At 54.3% G+C, this 18,835-nt stretch overlaps 1 protein-coding gene across 1 annotated transcript; it reads left to right on the top strand.

Moving 5' to 3' along the window:
* Positions 1-10,249: 10,249 nt before the first annotated feature.
* On the top strand, positions 10,250-16,827 carry LOC141751232 (tektin-3-like). Its single transcript, XM_074607649.1, has 7 exons — positions 10,250-10,828; positions 11,335-11,418; positions 12,071-12,141; positions 12,423-12,566; positions 13,432-13,654; positions 14,873-15,027; positions 16,611-16,827. The coding sequence occupies exons 1-7, from the start codon at positions 10,250-10,252 to the stop codon at positions 16,825-16,827; spliced, it is 1,473 nt and encodes a 490-aa protein (XP_074463750.1).
* The last annotated feature ends 2,008 nt before the right edge of the window (positions 16,828-18,835 follow it).

Genomic DNA, 18,835 nt, shown 5'->3' with positions numbered 1-18,835 from the left:
AGCCCTCAGCCTCTGGAAACGACTCCTGTCAGGCGTGAGGGAGAGGTACCCCTTCAGTGAGGATGTTGTATGTCAACCAAGCAAGTGGACTACCATGGAAAGAGGTATCCAGTACCTGAGAGGATTAGCCGTGCGGGAGATGATTTATTATGACTTGGACAATGCACAGTTACCCACAGACCCTGATGAGGTGCAATGCACAAGGCCCATGTGGCGGACGTTTGTACGGAGCGCACCATCGCCATATGCCAACTCCCTGGCAGTAATGGAATGGAAAGGTGAAGAGGGACCAATGGTGGATGAGGTGGCTGGCCGGCTCCGGCAATATGAAGAAAGTCTCTCTTCCCCCCTTGTCTCAGCTGTGGAGAAACTGTCGCGGAAGGTCCAGCAACTTGAAGAGAATATCTCCTACTCCCCACCTGCACAGGCCAGCGTCTCAGCTATTAGAAGCAGGCATTTCCCCACTCAAGAGAGAGTGTGCAGAGGGTACACACCACGAGGCACCATGTGGTTCTACCTGCGTGACCACGGAGAGGACATGAGGAAGTGGGATGGACAACCTACTTCGATCCTGCGGACACGGGTACAGGAGTTGCAAGGAAGGACAACCACAAAAGGGGATCCCTCCAGGAAAAGTGCTGCCCCAGTTTCCAGTGGACCGTTCCCCAGACAGAGCAGAAGGCCTGATCTTGCTTCTGATCCTCTTGAAGGAACTTCCAAGTCATTTATGCAAGAAGTGAGTAACGGATACTATGACCAGTATTAGAGGGGCCCTGCCTCCGGCCAGGTGGAGGAAAGGGACAACTGGGTTTATTGGACGGTGTGGATTCGATGGCCTGGCACATCAGACCCACAGGAGTATAAGGCTCTAGTGGACACAGGTGCACAGTGTACTTTAATACCATTAAGCTATAGAGGGGCAGAACCCATTTGTATTTCTGGGGTGACAGGGGGATCCCAAGAGTTGACTGTACTGGAGGCGGAAGTGAGCCTAACTGGGAATGAGTGGCAAAAGCATCCCATTGTGACTGGCCCAGAGGCTCCATGCATCCTTGGTATAGATTACCTCAGGAGAGGGTATTTTAAGGACCCAAAAGGGTACCGTTGGGCCTTTGGCATAGCTGCCTTGGAGACAGAGGAAGTTAAACAGTTGTCTACCTGGCCTGGTGTCTCGGAGGATTCTTCTGTTGTGGGGTTGTTGAGGGTTGAAGAACAACAGGTGCCGATTGCTACCACAACGGTGCATCGGCGGCAATATCGCACTAACCGAGACTCTCTGATTCCCATCCATAAGCTGATTCGTCAACTAGAGGTTCAAGGAGCGATCAGCAAGACTCGCTCACCCTTTAACAGTCCCATATGGCCGGTGCGAAAATCTAATGGAGAGTGGAGGCTAACTGTAGACTATCGTGGTCTGAATGAAGTCACGCCACCGCTGAGTGCTGCCGTGCCGGACATGCTAGAACTCCAGTACGAACTGGAGTCCAAGGCAGCCAAGTGGTATGCCACGATTGATACAGCGAATGCATTCTTCTCAATCCCTTTGGCAGCAGAGTGCAGGCCACAGTTTGCTCTCACTTGGAGGGGCGTCCAATACACCTGGAATCGACTGCCCCAGGGGTGGAAACACAGCCCCACCATTTGCCATGGACTGATCCAGACTGCACTGGAACAGGGTGAACCTCCAGAACATCTGCAATACATTGATGACATCATTGTATGGGGAAACACAGCAGAAGAAGTTTTTGAGAAAGGGGCTAAAATAGTCCGAATCCTCCTGAAAGCTGGTTTTGCCATAAAACGAAGCAAGGTCAAGGGACCTGCACAGGAGATCCAGTTTTTAGGAATAAAATGGCAAGATGGACGCCGTCAGATTCCAATGGATGTGATCAACAAAATAGCAGCTATGTCTCCACCAACCAGTAAAAAAGAAACACAAGCTTTCTTAGGCATTGTGGGTTTTTGGAGAATGCGTATCCCAGATTACAGTCTCATTGTAAGCCCTCTGTATCAAGTAACGCGGAAGAAGAATGACTTTAAATGGGGTCCTGAGCAACGACAAGCTTTTGAACAAATCAAACAGGAAATAGTCCATGCAGTGGCCCTGGGGCCAGTCCGGGCAGGACAAGATGTTAAAAATGTGCTCTATACCGCAGCCGGGGAGAACGGCCCTACCTGGAGCCTCTCGCAGAAAGCACCAGGGGAGACCCGAGGTCGACCCCTAGGGTTTTGGAGTCGGGGATACAGAGGATCCGAAGCCCGCTACACTCCAACAGAAAAAGAGATATTGGCAGCACATGAAGGGGTTCGAGCTGCTTCGGAAGTGGTTGGCACAGAAGCACAGCTCCTCTTAGCACCTCGACTGCCGGTGCTGGGCTGGAGGTTCAAAGAAAGGGTCCCCACCACACATCATGCAACTGATGCTCCATGGAGTAAGTGGATTGCATTGATCACACAGCGAACTCGAATGGGAAACCCCAGTCGCCCCGGAATTCTGGAAGTGATCATGGACTGGCCAGAAGGCAAGGATTTCGGAATGTCACCAGAGGAGGAGGTGACGCATGCAGAAGAGGCCCCACCGTATAATAAACTGCCAGAAAATGAGAAGAAAGATGCCCTGTTCACTGATGGGTCCTGCCGGATTGTGGGAAAGCATCGAAAGTGGAAGGCTGCTGTGTGGAGTCCTACACGACGGGTTGCAGAAGCCAGTGAGGGACAGGGTGAATCGAGCCAGTTTGCAGAGGTGACAGCCATTCAGCTGGCTTTGGACATTGCTGAGCCAGAAAAATGGCCAGTACTTTATCTCTACCCTGACTCATGGATGGTGGCAAATGCTCGGTGGGGGTGGTTACAGCAGTGGAAGCAGGGCAACTGGCAGCGCAGAGGCAAACCCATCTGGGCTGCTGAACTATGGCAAGATATTGCTGCCCGGATAGAGAATCTGGTTGTGAAAGTACGCCATGTAGATGCCCATGTACCGAAGAATGGGGCCACGGAGGAACATCAGAACAAACCAGCAGGTGGATTGGGCTGCTAGGATTGAAGTGGCTCAGGTGGATCTGGACTGGCAACATAAGGGTGAACTATTCATAGCTCGGTGGGCCCGTGACTCCTCAGGCCATCAAGGAAGAGATGCGACATATAGATGGGCTCGTGACCGAGGGGTGGACTTGACCATGGACACTATTGCACAGGTCATCCATGAATGTGAGACATGCGCTGCAATCAAGCAAGCCAAGCGTTTGAAGCCTCTTTGGTATAGAGGGCGATGGCTGAAATATAAATATAGGGAGGCCTGGCAGATTGATTATATCACACTGCCACAAACCCGTCAAGGCAAGCGCTATGTGCTCACAATGGAGAAAGCAAGCACCGGATGGCTGGAAAAATACCCTGTGCCCCATGCCACTGCCCGGAACACTATCCTGGGCCTTGAAAAGCAAGTCCTGTGGCGACACGGCACCCCAGAGAGGATTGAGTCAGACAACGGGACTCATTTCCGAAACAGCCTCATAGACACCTGGGCCAAAGAGCATGGTATCGAGTGGGTATATCACATCCCCTATCATGCACCAGCCTCTGGGAAGATAGAACGATACAATGGATTGTTAAAAACTACACTGAGAGCAATGGGTGGTGGGACTTTAAAACATTGGGATGCACATTTAGCAAAAGCTACCTGGCTAGTTAACACCAGGGGATCTACCAATCGGGCTGGCCCTGCCCAATCAAAACTTCCACGTACCGTCAAAGGGGATAAAGTCCCCGTAGTGCACATGAAGAATATGCTAGGGAAGACAGTCTGGGTTAGTCCTGCCTCAGGCAAGGGCAAACCCATCCGTGGGATTGCTTTTGCCCAAGGACCTGGGTGCACTTGGTGGGTGATGCGGCAGGATGGGGAAGTCCGATGTGTACCTCATGGGGATCTGATTTTGGGTGAGAATAGCCAATGAATCAGATTGTGTGCTGTTAATTGCTAAGTAACACTGTCACTGTATGTCCTCATTGCTATAATTGCTATCAGTTGTACTACGAGTAAGGCACAGGGGTGATGGGATAAGAACTGACCTCAGCAGCTGGCGCCCAGCGACTTCCTCAAGATCTACATCTTCAGCCCACAGACTGTGTGCATGAGCCACACCGGGTGCACCGGTCACAAGCTCCGAAAAATACAGCATGCAACAGACCAGCACCACACAGCATCTCACCTGCCCTGAGAGACTGTTCTAACAGATGGAGCCCAAAGCCATGGATTAAAAGAACTCAATGGACACTTTGGAGGGATGGCCCACAAACTAAGGGCATTATATCTGCATGAATATGTATGTATATATATATATGACAGGGGAAAGTGGTGGCAATTCATTGGAACCTGTAAGATCTGGGCATGGCATAGATGGTATGGAATAAGGGGTGGATAATGTCCTGGTTCTGGCGGGGATAGGGTTAATTTTTCCTGGTATTCCATGCCATGTGAGCCATGCCCACCCTGAGCTGCGGGGAAGGGGGCAGAAGTCGCCGCTTGGAGCGGGCTGGGGCGTCCCGGGTCCAGTCGGGGAGCGGCAGGGAGCGGCGGTTCCGTAATCGTGTTTGTATATTCCTCTGTCCGTGTGATTGTTGTTGGTTGCTTGTTCCCTTTGCTGTTCTGTTAAACTGCCTTTGTCTCAACCCAAGAGTCTTGCCTTTTTCTTCTGATTCTTCCTGTATCGGGAAGGCCCGAGCGAGCGGCACGTGGTTCTTTGTTGCCATCTGAGGCTAAACCACGACAGTTTTCTAAGAAGTCCAACCAGGAAGACGGTGGCACTTCCAGGTGCTGCTTGGAGCTGTGGAGGAGCCGGCATGAACACTTGAGCTTCTCCAACCACAGAGAAAGAACACAAGCTCTTTGAGGGGCTGTTGGCAGAGGAAGGGAGACGCCAGACGACCTCCAGCGGCTGCCCATGTCCAAAGCTGGCTCTTTCTCCTTGCCAACCTGCTCAGCCTTCTCTCCCTCTCCTCCATTTTCGGTGTCCAACTCCCCAACCCTCCTCCTGCCAGTCCCAGCCTCTGCTGTGCTGGCGGAGGGGCTCAGTCATGGCCATAACCATCTTTTTCCACTGGCCACGTGCAGAGATCAAAGCAGCCCAGGCCTCACCTCGAGGGTCCTTGGCCATCCGTGTTTTCTGGTCTACTCATCATTTTCACCAGAATGCAGGAAACCCAGCAAAGCCTTGGAAAATCTCCTGTGTCTCCTGGACAGATGGATCCTGCGCGAGGACTAAGCCAGCCTTGGTTTCATAAGGAGATAAAATGTTGAGCTTCTTTGAATCCCTAAAGTATCCCTGGGCTGGACAGGAGCGTGCGCTGCCTATGCGCATCCTTGTCCTTTGGCGTGACAGCATGGGGTGCACCACACAGACTTTAATTATTTTCCATCTTCCATCAATTAATGTGACTTTTGAAAATTATTCTGCTGTTGAATAGACAATTGATCCCTTTCAGGCAGGTACAGTGTCTACAGGAGAGAGAGGAACAGTCAAAAGTGGCGTAAAGCTGTGACTGGGCGATGTTATGGGTACGTGTAGACTCATGACGGATGCTAGAAAAGATCTGGATCTGGGTATTTTCAGAAGGGCAGCTTACGATCCAGCGTAATGCTATATTAATAGACGGCGAGAATGCAGAGCTGCGGCAGAAAGATTGACAGCTTTTGGCAGCAGATTTTGTACTTAGGTATCTAAATGTGTCCCTTGAAATTCCAGTTTAGTCAACTAAGGCAAACCTGGGCTGACGTGCTGAAAATCGCCCCCCCTGCTTAACGTCAGCCTCCATTTTCACCCTGGGTTGGTTTGTTGTTTGTTTTCTTTTGTTTTGTTTTATTTTTATTCTGAGCTAAAACGGTCAAGGCTTCGGGACAAACTGTGTCCGTCAAAACTGGACGTGCCCCACCAGAACCGGGAGTGGTAGTTTTGTAATTTTAGCGAATTTGCTGCTGTTGGAGTTGTCGTCATAATTAAGGAACCCAGTTTAATTACTGTGTGAATAGTCTACTTAATTTGGTGTGGTACCCAGAGCACGAGGGATTTGGGGACCACTTAATGTGTGCCGTTGATAACTTCTTGCCTGAGGGTCCCTTAGCTTGTGGATTTGACGGTTTTACCCATGCCGATTTTCCTTGTCTTTGCAGCTTTTAGGTACGTCATGAGCCCTGCACTTGAAAAGCCGCTCCAGACGCGATGGTGGGACCAAAGCTTCATCCATTTTGGTGTCCCCTGCTGTCCCTCCCCATCGCGGGGCCCATGGGAGCTTCCCCAGAGAGCCCTGCTCTGCGTGCTTTGCAGAGCACCCCTGGGCCTTTTACAATATTATCCAATTATTATTGCTTAATTTAGCAAATACTTCGAAAATGGTGTGGTTGCCTACAGCAATTAGTGGTATCCCTCGTCGTGCAGTGATTCATCTGAGCAAAATTAGCTCCGGGCAGGGAGGGAGAGCGGGTGAAGATGGAGGCCGGGAGGGTTGCGAGGACCAGAGAGCAGGGCTGGGCCGAGGGTCCTGCCGAGGGGCAGAGGTTGCCTTGCTGGAATTGAAATTCTTTTCCCTGGTTTAGCTGTGGAAAAGCAGTTTGTGTGTGCTGAGCTTTTTACTTCGGTTTGATTAAGGTGATTCTTCACCCGGCTAAAGCAAGACGCGTGTTTGGGGTGAAATCAAAGCGTGCTAACCTTTGTAGACGCGAAAGAGTTTGAGCCATCTTTTCTGTCAGATCCCTGGCAGCAGAGGCACGGCTTTCCCGTGGAGGCCGGCTCCGTGTGTGTGTGCGCACAGAAAGCAGGAGCGCTGGGGCAGGGTGTCACTGCGCTCACGAGAAGCTGTAAAACATGTTGGTACGGTCTGAGGGGCTGGAGCGTGTCCAGAGAAGGGCGACGGAGCTGGTGAGGGCTCTGGAGCACAAGTCTGGTGAGGAGCGGCTGAGGGAGCTGGGGGTGTTCAGCCTGGAGAAGAGGAGGCTGAGGGGAGACCTTCTCGCTCTCTGCAGCTCCCTGAAAGGAGGGGGTAGCCGGGGGGGGTCAGTTTCTTCTCCCAAGGAACAGGCCATGGGACAAGAGGAAACGGCCTCAAGTTGCGCCAGGGGAGGTTTAGGATGGATATGAGGAAACATTTTGGCACTGAAAGGGTTTTAGGCACTGGAACAGGCTGCCCAGGGCAGTGGTGGAGTCACCATCCCTGGAGGGATTTAAAAGATGGGCAGACGTGGTGCTTAGAGATAGGGTTTAGTGATGGTTTTTGTCAGTGTTAGGTCGGTGGTTGGCCTCGACGATCTGAAAGGTCCCTTCCAACCTGGGCAATGCTATGATTCTGTGATTCAGTCCGCAGCTGCAAGAGCTGGGAAAAGGAGAGGCGACGGAAAACAGCTATGAGAAGACAGAGGTGTCAGCCTGGCACGAGCCATTCACACAGCTCACAGTTCATCTAAAGCGGTAAAATGAAGCCAATGAGAATGTTTCCTCTGGATAAAGCGGGACACAGAGGTCATGGCAGCAGACTTGATGGGTATTTTCAGAAGCTGGAGAGAAAGCCCCTTGGGTTAGCCGGAGCAGCTGTGCTAACCACCCCCGGCTGGGCTGGGCTCCTCCTCTTCCAATGCCTTTTCTCAGGCTAAAGCCTGAAATAAGTGGGGAAGGACCCTCTCCCAGGAGAAGTTCCCAGTGTCACTGGTGCACGGTGCCCTGGTGCTGCAAGAGGCTGTGCCGTGGTGGGGCTGCTGGGGACACCGTGCATCTCCTCACCAGCACCCCCACCATGGTCTACCTGCCTGCCCCAGCGAGCCCTCTGCTCGCCCACGGGCTGGCCCAGCAGCACCACTGCTGCCACCGCCTTGTCCAATGAGGGCACCAGTTTGCCCAGGGGTGGCACTTGGTTGCCCAGGGGTTGCACTCGGATGCCCAAGGGCTCTTTGGGTTGCCCATTGATGGTGCTGGGGGTTGTCCAGGCAAGGGATCAAGTTGCCCAGCAGAGGCACTAGGATGCACGCAGTCTGCACTCACTTGCCCAGGGGTGGCACTGGGTTGCCCACTGAGGGCCGTGAGTTCATAGGATCATAGAATGTCTCAAGTCGAGAGAGACCCATGAGGATCATCGAGTCCATCTCCCTGCTTCTTGCAGGACTGCCTAAAACTAAATGATAGGACTAAGCCGCTCAACAGTTGCCCAAAAGCTGCACTTGGTTGCCCAGGGGCTGCAAAACCTGCCCATGGAGGGCAGTAGGTTGTCCAGGGCAGGATCTAGGATGCCATGTGAGGGTATTTTCTTGCCCAGGGCTGGCCCCGGCTTGCCCATCCAGAGCAATGTGTTGCCCAACGGCTGCATCGGGTTGCCAGAGCGGCTGCAGGGAGCTGCCCGCGTAGAACCCGGTTACTGAGCACCCTGCGCCAGCGGCAACGCTGCCCTGGTTCTGTGACACAGAGGGCACTGGGGATGCTGCAGTGTCTGGCAGTGCTGCCACCCAACCTGACAGCACAGCACTGAGTAGCAGCCCCCCCCACACACCCCCAAGCCTCTGCAGGGTGAGTATGTCCCTGAACTGGGAGGGAAAAAAACGGGTCATTCTCCTAATCCCCCTCCATATCTCTTCTGTCCTCTAAACGTACCCAGATGAGGTGGTCGGGGCTCCTGTCGTGTGTCCGTGTTCAGGGGTGGCACAAAGTGTCGCCCTGGGATGGCTTATCCCAAGGGGGATGCAGGGGCATTTATTTCAGCTGGAAATGCAGGGAAAAGTAGCCCTGGGACGTTCCCAAGGGGTTTTCCCTCCCTTTCCTAAACGTGTGTCTGTCAGTATCTGAAAGGGCAGAGTTTATTTGTGGGGGTGGGAGCCAGGGAAGCTGCCTCCCACCCTCCCAAGGCTGTTTCTCAGGTATAAAGCGGCACGGAGCTAGGGAAAGCGCCGTCATTTATCACTAGCCGGGACAAAAGGGCTGAAGGGAGCGGTTTGTGGGAAGCGGCACACGCGGTGGTTTCTGTTGGACCTGAGCGCAGACATTTCGTCCTCGGTTCTGCCAAACTGCCTCGGAGGGTCGTGTTTGCGAAAGCTTCTTTTTCTGCTAAATTTGAGGGTGTGAGTTTCCCGCTGCCTGTCCCACAGCCACTCCCATCAGGGATCTTGCTGTAGCACACCCGTGTCCTCATCTTCCCCTGGGGCTCCGAGCCAGGCTGGGAGCAGTGGGGACGGGACGGTGTTAGGGGAAGGACACGTCAGGCTGGCTACAACAGCCGTATTGAGGGACTTATTCCTGCCCGTGGGTGACACTTGTAACCTCACAAGAGCTTCGTACCGAGCACCACGTACCCCTCCGGAGTGTTTGTCCTCAGATGAGGTGTGTTTGGTGGCCCCCTGCCTTATCTTGCTGATAACCATCGATTGACAGCCTCAAGCTGGAGAGGACAATATGCAATTCTTGGTAGCAAAATCTTCATGTGTGGCCATTCCTCCTAGGGCTACTGCAAGGCTGGTGTTTCCCAGGCACTCTGAAAAGACTGTGGGCCATCTCCTTCCCACGCACACTGATCTTACACCAGGTGAGCCATCGACACCTTTCCTCCTTTGCAAGGCAAGAGGCGGCCCTTCTTTTGAGGCTGAAATAGGGGTGTGGGGGGGTCAAATTTGGATATAGTCCTGCAAAGCTCAGCTCACCTGCAGGCTCCTCACTCCAGCATTTAAGGCAAGGGAAGATAGAGGGGGTGAGGATGGAGTCCCTCACCCACCCACAAATGGCGCTGGGCCGGTAGCAGATGTGTGTCCAAAAGGGACGCAGCTCTCGGGGCTGGGAATGGAACTTTTACAGAGAAAATGACCTCTGGAGTATCAGAAGATCAGCAGATACGCCAGCCAAAAGAAACAAAGGAACAGCAGAGAAGGAGCAACTCCAGTTTGACTGGATTGACAGATTTAAGGAAAAGGAAGGCACGGTATCTGTCATTCTCCTTACGGCCGTGATTTGTTTTTCTCCGCCTTCCAAGACCTGATGCTAGAAACTAACAACCAAGTCAAACGCTTTTATATACAAATGTTTGGGATGCTGTCAGGAGGGATTTGTTTTCAAGGGGTTTAGGCCTGTTCAGGCGCTGTGAGGGCGCTCTGTGCGTCGCTGTTTGTGTTTGAAGTTGCAGGTGTTGCTGTAAGAAGTAAGGCAAGTGCAGGAGGTTGCTGAGGTTGTCCTCTCTCTCCTCCTCTGTGCAGGACACGGACGGGACAGACGAATAGCAGCGGTCGAGCATGGAGTCTGTCGGCTCTCCCTTACCAGCAAAGTTCGCCCATCCCAGAGCCATACCCACCAGGTTTCTCCCTGCCATCCACACCATGGCATCAAGCTATAAGAACCGATTTCCTTACCGCCCCTTGCCTCAGAGCTACAGCCTCCCCTGGATGCCCAGCACCTACTACAAAACGGCTGCCAGCAAACCAACTTTGGCTGCCTTTTCCAAGAGTTCCCAGGGGATAACTGCCGGCGAGAAGCTTCCATCTGTTTCCACCAGAACCACCGTCTTCACCCGCTACACCCCTGAAGACTGGTACAAGTCCAACGTGACCAATTACAGGGAGTCGGAGACCTCCCAGAAGAACGCGGAGCGCCTGAGAGCCGATACCTCCCGCATCATTGACCACAAATACCAGCAGACCAAGAAAACGCAAGCAGAAAGCACCAAAAACCTGGGAGTGCGCGCCAATGACATCGCGTTTTGGAAATCGGAGCTCTGCCACGAGCTAGATGAGGTGATCGGGGAGACCAACGTGCTCACAGAGGTGAAGACCAGGCTGGAGAGAGCCTTGGCCGAGGCGGAGGCCCCTCTCCGGGTAAGCACCCGTCCCGGCGCGCTGCAAGCTGTAGCCTACTGCTGAAACATCTGCAGCCCTTCAAACGTCTCATTAAGTTTCACTGCAGCTCCAGAACGTCTAGAAAGTTGTTATTAAGAGGCCATTAGTTAAGTTAGTAGTAACCAAACCCCCCTTGCCATCTGCTGGATCCCCTATCAGCACAGGCTGAGCACGTCAGAGCAGCATTTGCTTAACTCAATATTTTTAGACACGGTACATCCAGAGTCCTGATTTGGGAGACAAAAGCCCGTGTCTTACCACGAGGCTCTGGCGAGGTGGGCGTCATGGCTGACACAGGTCCCCCGTTTCAGCTGTGGCTGCACCAGGGACACATCTGCTAAACCAGCTGCCCCGGGCCACTTTTTTCCCTCTCTTGTCATCTCCGTGCCCACCTAGAATTTCTTTTCTTACATTATTGGAGATGGGGATGGTCCCCATAGAGAGCCCTGCCCCTGCAGCCAGCGGTGATGGCGTGTCCCCAACAGGTCGCTCAGGAGTGCTTACTTCACCAGGAGAAGAGGATGGGCATCGACCTGGTCCACGACAACGTGGAGGAACAGCTCTTAACAGTAAGTTGGGCAACTCAGATCATGCGTTGAAGCTATTTTGACTGGATTTCAAAGTTATGGGATTTGGAGCACTGATCACCTGCCTCCAGCAGCCGGAGCTTCACAAAGGCAATGGGTTTGTGCTGAAGTCAAGTGAGCTGAGAGCAACACACTTCCTCCGGTGGAGCTGAATGTGTCTCAGAAATTCAGCCTGGGCATTTACACCGAAGTCAAGTCCATCTCCTCTTGTCCCGTACGGATGGGATTCCTCCTGGGGAGGAAAACATTTTGGGAGCAAAAAGGGCAGGTGCTGATCTGGGGACGGAGGTGTGTAGTGGTCCAGGGAACCGCTCTGCCTCTCCACACCAGGATGTGTCCCTGTCCGTGCAGTGGGACTAACCACCGCTTGACACTGAGGTCAAGGTGAAAAAATCCTTATTGACCCACCCTGAAAGGGAACGCAAAGGCCGTGGCTGCAGCCACAGCACCCTTCTGTCCCCCCCAGGGCGCTGGGCGCAGGCTCAGCTGCGAGTTTTCCTGCCTGTTTGCTTTGGGCAGGAAGACAAGCAGGCAAGTTCTTGCTGTGTGCAGGGTTGGAGAGGTGCAAGGGGAGGAGTGTGACCAGGACGAGTGAGTATGGACACTGATGGGGTCCTCTTTTGCCTTTGCCCAGGAAGTCGATGTCATCAGGTCGTGCCAGGAGAAGATGCAGCAGTTCCTGGACAAGGCCAAAGCCCAGATCACGTAAGGAGGAGCTCCTTCTCTCATGTCGGAGGGCTGATGTGCATTTGTGGTCACAGCAGAAGCCCAGCAGAACCCCAGCAGATGTGAACCCCCAGAAGAACCCCGTCTCTCCCCACACCCCACAGGCGTAAAGCCCATGGAGGCTCTATGGCATGCGGGCGGTGATGCTCGTGGGAGGACAGAGCTGCGCGGGGGGCCGGGAGCTGCTGTGGGGAGTGGAACGGGGAGGAAGCCATTCCACCCGTACATCCCCACCGATGGCTGCTGTTTGCATGTTGAAGGTCCAACCGGGCGGCCCAGCAGAATCTGGAGAAGGATCTGGCCAACAAGCAGGTGGCCCACCGGATCGACGACAGGTGCCACCACCTGATGAACACCTCCCAGGGCATCAGTTACTACCGAGGGGTGGAGCAGGTCGATGCCACGTGAGTGCACGCTGTCGGTCCCCAGCAGCAAGCTGTCCCCGGGATACGCGGTGCCTCTCCCTGGCAGGGAGCTGCTTGTCCCCAACCCAGATCCATCCCGCCTGGAGACACCTCCCTCAGAGCGGTCATTTCTCTCCGCTCCTCGGAAAGGGAGCACAACCCTCTGATGACAGTTGGATGCCAAACATCCAGAGGGTGAAAGCCAGTCCCACCTCATTAAACATTCTACCAGGGGTTGAGAGATCAGCCTGCCAACTAATTCAGCGGAGCACCTCTGCTGAAACAGCTCACTAAGTTTATGCGTATTTTCAAAGATGTGTCTTAGTTGTTGCTAGGCGATGTTTATACTTTTCAAGGACTCTTTTCAGCTTCCCATAGAAGTGAGGAGGAGCATAGGCAGAACAAGGGAAAGGCCAACGGAATATTCCGTACCATAGATGCCATGCTCAGGATATAAATGGGGGTTGGTGCGGGGTGGGAATATGCGGTCGGGGCTCGGGAAGGTGCCAGTTCACTGGGTGGTGAGAGTGACTTCTCTCATTATTATTATTATTATTATTATTATTATTATTATTATTATTATTATTATTGGTTTCTGTTACTGTTCTATTAAACTGTCCTTATCTCCACCCACGAGTTTTTCCCTTTCCCTTTCCCCTCCTTTTCTCCCTCTTCTCCCTTCTGGGGGGAAGGGGGAGAACTGCACCAGCGCATGCGTGGTCCTGGCTGCTGGCTGGGGTTAAACTATGACATACAGTCCAATTAAAAGTGTAGATTTAAGCTATAGTTAATCCACGCTGCTCCCTGGCAGGGTCCATGCCTGCCCACATCCAGCTTACTGGGGGCCTCTCCTTTTCCCCGCCAGGATCTCGGTGCCGCAGTCCTGGGCCAAGTTCACCAACGACAACATCCTCCGCTCCCAGAGCGAGCGGGCGGCCTCCGCCAAGCTGCGGGATGACATCGAGAACCTGCTGGCGGTGACGGACAGCCAGATGTGGCGGCAGTTCAACGCCGTGAACGGCGCCTTCACCAACCGCATCGCCGAGACGGCCGATGCCAAGAGAAAGATTCAGACCCACCTGGCCAAGGTAGCCTGAACCCCTCCCTTTTGGTGTGACACTGTCACTTCCCGGTGACACCTCCAAAGCGCGACCCTCCACGCAGACCTGGCCCCAGCAGAGGAACGGTCACCACAAGAACCTGGTTATAGCATCATTTAGAATCATGGAGTCATAGGATGTGTTGGGTGTGAAGGGACCTCTCAAGGCCACCTAGTCCAACCCCCCTGCAGTCAGCAGGGACATCTTCAACTGGACCAAGTTGCTCAGAGCCTCATCCAGCCTGGCCTTGAATGTCTCCAGGGATGGGGCCTCCCCCACCTCTCTGGGCAACCTGGGCCAGTGTCTCACCACCCTCAGTGCAAAGAACTTCTGCCTAATGTCTCATCTAAACCCGCCCTGCTCTAGTTGAAACCATTGCCCCTCGTCCTCTCGCTACATGCCCTTGCAAACAGCCCCTGCCCAGCTTTCTTGGGGACTTTCTTCTTGGAGCAGGATGAGTTGGCAGTGTAATTTCATCCCAAGGGATACTGCCCGTTGCTCATCCCAGCTGACAGCCTGCTAGCACAGGGATTTCCAGCAGAAAATGCCAGCGCTACTTGCATCAGCGCTAGTTACTTCAGAGGCGCTGGCTGCCCTGCAGAAGGGCTTTACTGGGACTCTGCTGGGGTGTCTGCTGTGGGGTTTGCAGCTTTGCTGCTCCTCCAAGGACGTGTTTTCGGTCTCAGCACTCTGTGGTGGCTGCACAGGTATCGGTGTGTTTGCTCCGCCAAGCAGATGAAGTGGAGATCAGCGATGGGCAGCAGGCTCGCACCACTGGCTCTCATGGAAAGCTTCCTGAAAAGTGCTCGGCACAGATTAACCGAGCAGAAACTGGGCTTGCAGCATCGCGGGCTGGTGCCCCATCCTTCAGCGAGCATCCACCAAAAACCTGCCCTCTGTTAGTTGCTAGTGATGGACGATCAGTTCCTGCAAGCAGTAATTTTGGGGAGCGGGTAATTCAGTAGATCCGTCACTGCTCCAAAACCTCCTCTGATGTGACAGCAAGAGCAAAGAGAGGCTTTTCCCCGCAGAGAAATGGCTGCTGGATCTGTGCCTCCATCTATGGCAGAGTGAGAGCAGTCTGAGCCCGGGGTCTGCTAATTGAACTTGGTTTTTTTCTGCAGATGGATGGCAGAAAAGGGAAATCACGTTGCCGCTGGAGAATACATTTTTTAAATTTATGCATGTGTTTCTTTCTTACGCCAGACAGTGCAGGAAATATTCCAGACCGAGAGGAATATAGAAGCCATCCAAAAGGCCATTAGGGACCAGGGGCCTCCATTAAAGGTGGCTCAGACCCGGCTGGACGAGCGCACTCGGAGGCCAAACATGGAGCTGTGCCGGGACACTGCCCAGCTGCGGTAAGGCAGGAGCGCGGGGCCGGCGGGGACCTCGAGGGCTCACGGGTGGTAGCACTCGGGAGCATCGCTGGATGACAAAATTAATCATGGGGGGTTGGTTCTTTTCCCTAAAGAGTCCTTCCAGAAGTGCACCGACATAATTAAAAGCAATGAGCGGGTATCCCAGCCTTTGGGTGCTGGGAGAGCTCTGCGCCCACAACGGAGGCTGTACCCCATGGCCGGGGGCGGCCTGATGCCACCCCATGAGGGGCTGGATTTTTCCTACTTGCGTCAACCCCATCTTCTCTCCTGCCTGCTTCCCGGAGGCTGGATGGGCTCAGGTTTGAAGGACAAGCCCTTTACTCTCCAACAGGCTCATGCTGAGAGCTCTTAGGTCCTTCCTTTGGGGTAACCGCAAGGGTGCAGCTGCTGTGCAAGGTGCTGTGTCCAGTGCTGGGTTCCCCGCTTCCAGAAGGACAGGGAACTGCTGGAGAGGGGACAGCAAAGGGCTACCAAGAGGATGAGGGGACTGGAACACCTCTCTTGTGAAGAAAGGCTGAGGGATTTGGGTCTCTTCAGGCTGGAAGAAAGACGCCTGAGGGGGCACCTTCTCAACGCTTATCAATACTGAAAGGGGGGGTGTCAGGAGGATGGGGCCAGGCTCTTTTCAGTGGTGCCCGGGGACAGGACAAGGGGTAACGGGCACAAACTTGACCATAGGGAGTTCCACCTAAACAGGAGGAGGAACTTCTTTGCTGTGAGGGTGGCAGAGCCCTGGCCCAGGCTGCCCCGAGAGGAGGGGGAGTCTCCAACTTTCCAAACCCGCCTGGAGGCGTTCCTGTGCCACCTGCTGTGGGTGACCCTGCTCTGGCAGGGGGTTGGACTGGGTGATCTCCAGAGGTCCCTGCCAGCCCCCGCCAGCCTGGGATTCTGTGCACCACACGGAGAAGCAGTGAGGGCTGTCCTCACCTCCCCTGGGGACACTGGAAATCCTGTCAAGGACAGAGGGAGCTCTTTGGCATTGCACCCCGAGGGGCTGTGGAGGATCAGGCACCCTGAACTTCACACCTCCTCCTGGGAGCCCGCTGGGGGAGGCTCCCTGGGAAGCCTTTTCAAAGCAATTTAAACCCAGCCCCAGAGCCTGTTTAGCATCTCTCACGCCATCCTTTGTTCCATCCTCCACTTGTTTCACCTTCGCTTTTAGCCTCTCCCAGCTGTCCTCTTTCGCTGCGCGTGCACCCGTGGGTGTGGGGAGGACACTTGCCCGGGGAAATCCAGGAGGGGGAGCCAAGAAACCCACAAAACCAAACAGGAACGGGAAACCACAGCTGCTTGTCCCTCTGCTTGGTGGCACCACCTGCTCTGGCAGACGCGGCTGCGCGTTGCCGAAGCCTTCGAGCAGACATTCACTGTGCCTCCCCGCCGAGACCCCCAGGAGCTCTGCCCTCAGCTTCCCCATGGATCTGCCACAAACAGGGGGGGTCCGAGCGAGTCTGAGCGCGCTGAAGGGGGAAAACCCATGCCCCAGGGGCCCATCAGCAACGCCACGCTAGAAACCACACACGTGACGGGACTTCTAATGAGAGCTCCTTGCTGTTTTCCAGCCTTGTCAACGAGGTCCATGACATCCATGAGACGGTGCAGACTCTTCAGCAGCAGCTGAGAGACAGCCAGGACACCTTGCAAATGCTGGTTCGCACCAAAGCCATCCTGCAGCACGACCTGGCCGTCAAAGCCAACTCCCTGTTCATCGACCAGGAGAAGTGCATGGCGATGCGCAAGACCTTTCCCAGCACCGCGCGGCTGCTGGGTCCCATCTAGGCTGGGCTCAGCCCACCCCACGGCATCCGTAGCCAGAGTTATCAGTTTTCTCTATATGTTATAAATAGTACATGATTAACCTTCTACTTCCTGATGGAAGCCTGGCTACAAATTAAATTATCGCTTTGCATGTCACATGGTCTACCAGGAGTATTTTTTTTTTCCCTTTGGTTTGTCTCTTTCCACTGCTCTTTCACGGGGTGCCAGAAAGTAACTGAAAATATCCTGGATACAACTAAGAGTAAATCCACCCACGGGGATTCATTCCTACCCATTCGGTCTGTGATTTTAGGAGAAAAAGTGTCGTGTCCTCCTCCTTTGGAGTCTGATGTGGAAAAAGCACAGGGTGAAGCCATGTCTCAAATCACCTCCTTGTCCTCCATGGGCCTTAGCGTGGCTTTTAGGAGGATCTGCCCCATGACCTTCCCAGCCACAGAGGTGACGCCGACAGGTCCGTACCCTCCTTTCCACCCTTTTTACAAATGGGTGCAATGTTTCCTTTTTCCAGTGCCCGGGGACTTCACCTGATGCCATGACTTTTCAAATACCACCTTCTTCCAGGAACACCCCTTGATTCCTTTGGGGTATTGCACTGGTGTTTCCCTCCTGGCTCCTGTGACCTCAGGAGCCCCCGGCTCATCTCTCCAAGACTTCAAGTGTGAGGCAGCGTCACCAGCGCGTCTCAGAGCAACAGGCCCTCGCTGGCACCCCGTCCCTCCAACCTTGGCATCGCATCCCACAGGGACAGCCCGATATTGTCCCCCTCTCCCTTCAAGCCTTGTTTAAAGCTCTGTCAATGAGCCCCGCTAACTCCTGAGCAAAGACCCTCTTCCCCCTTGGAGGTGGGTGGGGAGACCCTGGCCCAGGTTGCCCAGAGAGGTGGGGGAGGCCCCATCCCTGGAGACATTCAAGGCCAGGCTGCATGAGGCTCTGAGCAACCTGATCCAGTTGAAGATGTCCCTGCTGACTGCAGGGGGTTTGGACTAGATGGCCTTGAGAGGTCCCTTCCTACCCAACACATTCTGTAATTCTGTGTACTTTCTAACCACTTTTTTGGGGAAAATATGTCAAGGGTTCTCAAAAGAGGCAGTTAAAGCACTTTAGTTTCTGCAGAGCCCGTTTTGATGTTGGAAATAACAATGCCAATGATGTAAATTAGCTAGCAGGAATTTGGAGTGAGGGTCCCTGGGTGTGATGGTGCTGTTACCTGAAATAAAAGCTCTCGAAATCAAAAGTAGTTTAGAGAGGAAATACTGCTTTATTTGCCACCAGCCTGAACAGATCCTCCACAGGGAGGTCCTGCAGGCCCAGGTGCCAGAGCATGGCCAGCAGCAGTCTGCGGAGGGCCACAAAGTCGATGGCCCTGACCTTGGTCGTCCCGATGGCGACATCCAGCAGCTGGGCCAGGCTAAGCTGGGCCATGGCTGCCGCCGTCCCTGAAACGACAGAGGGACCTGAGCGGGACCTGAGCTCCTGGGGGAGTGGGAGAAAGAGCTGCCCAGGGGGCCCTTTCTGCCTGGGGGAGACTGGGATGGGTGGGAGGGATGGGCAGTCAAAGGCTTCCTCCTCCTCCCCTCGTCCTCGTCCTCCTCCCTGTCAGCGTCCTCCTTGTCCTCGTGCTTCTCCTCCTCCTCCTCCTCCTCCTCTGTTGCCTCCTAGCAGCAGAGTGGTCACAGCGGCGGTGGGACGGGTGACAAGGGACAATGCAGCGTCCCCCGTTGCTGGGCGACGCCCCGCCCCACTCCTGGCCGGTCCTTGGGATGGGGTTATCCACAGGCATGGGAGAGGCCGAGGGTCCCGGCTGCCTTTTCCACCTCCATCCCTGAGGCGCAGCTGGCGCAGGCTGATCTGTGGCCGCAGCCAGCGCAGCCCGAGCCCGGGCAGAGGCAGCTCCCTCGCAGGGCTGTCCCGGTCACTCAGCCCGCTCCGGTGACACGTCCCGCAGGAGACCAGGCCCCGCTGGGAACCACCACGAATATTTTTTTTTTGAGGAATCGAAGTGCAAGAC

The sequence above is a fragment of the Larus michahellis genome, chromosome 14 (assembly GCF_964199755.1).
Source record: "Larus michahellis chromosome 14, bLarMic1.1, whole genome shotgun sequence".
Taxonomy (NCBI): Eukaryota; Metazoa; Chordata; class Aves; order Charadriiformes; family Laridae; genus Larus; species Larus michahellis.
This window is presented reverse-complemented; position numbering and strand designations above follow the sequence as displayed.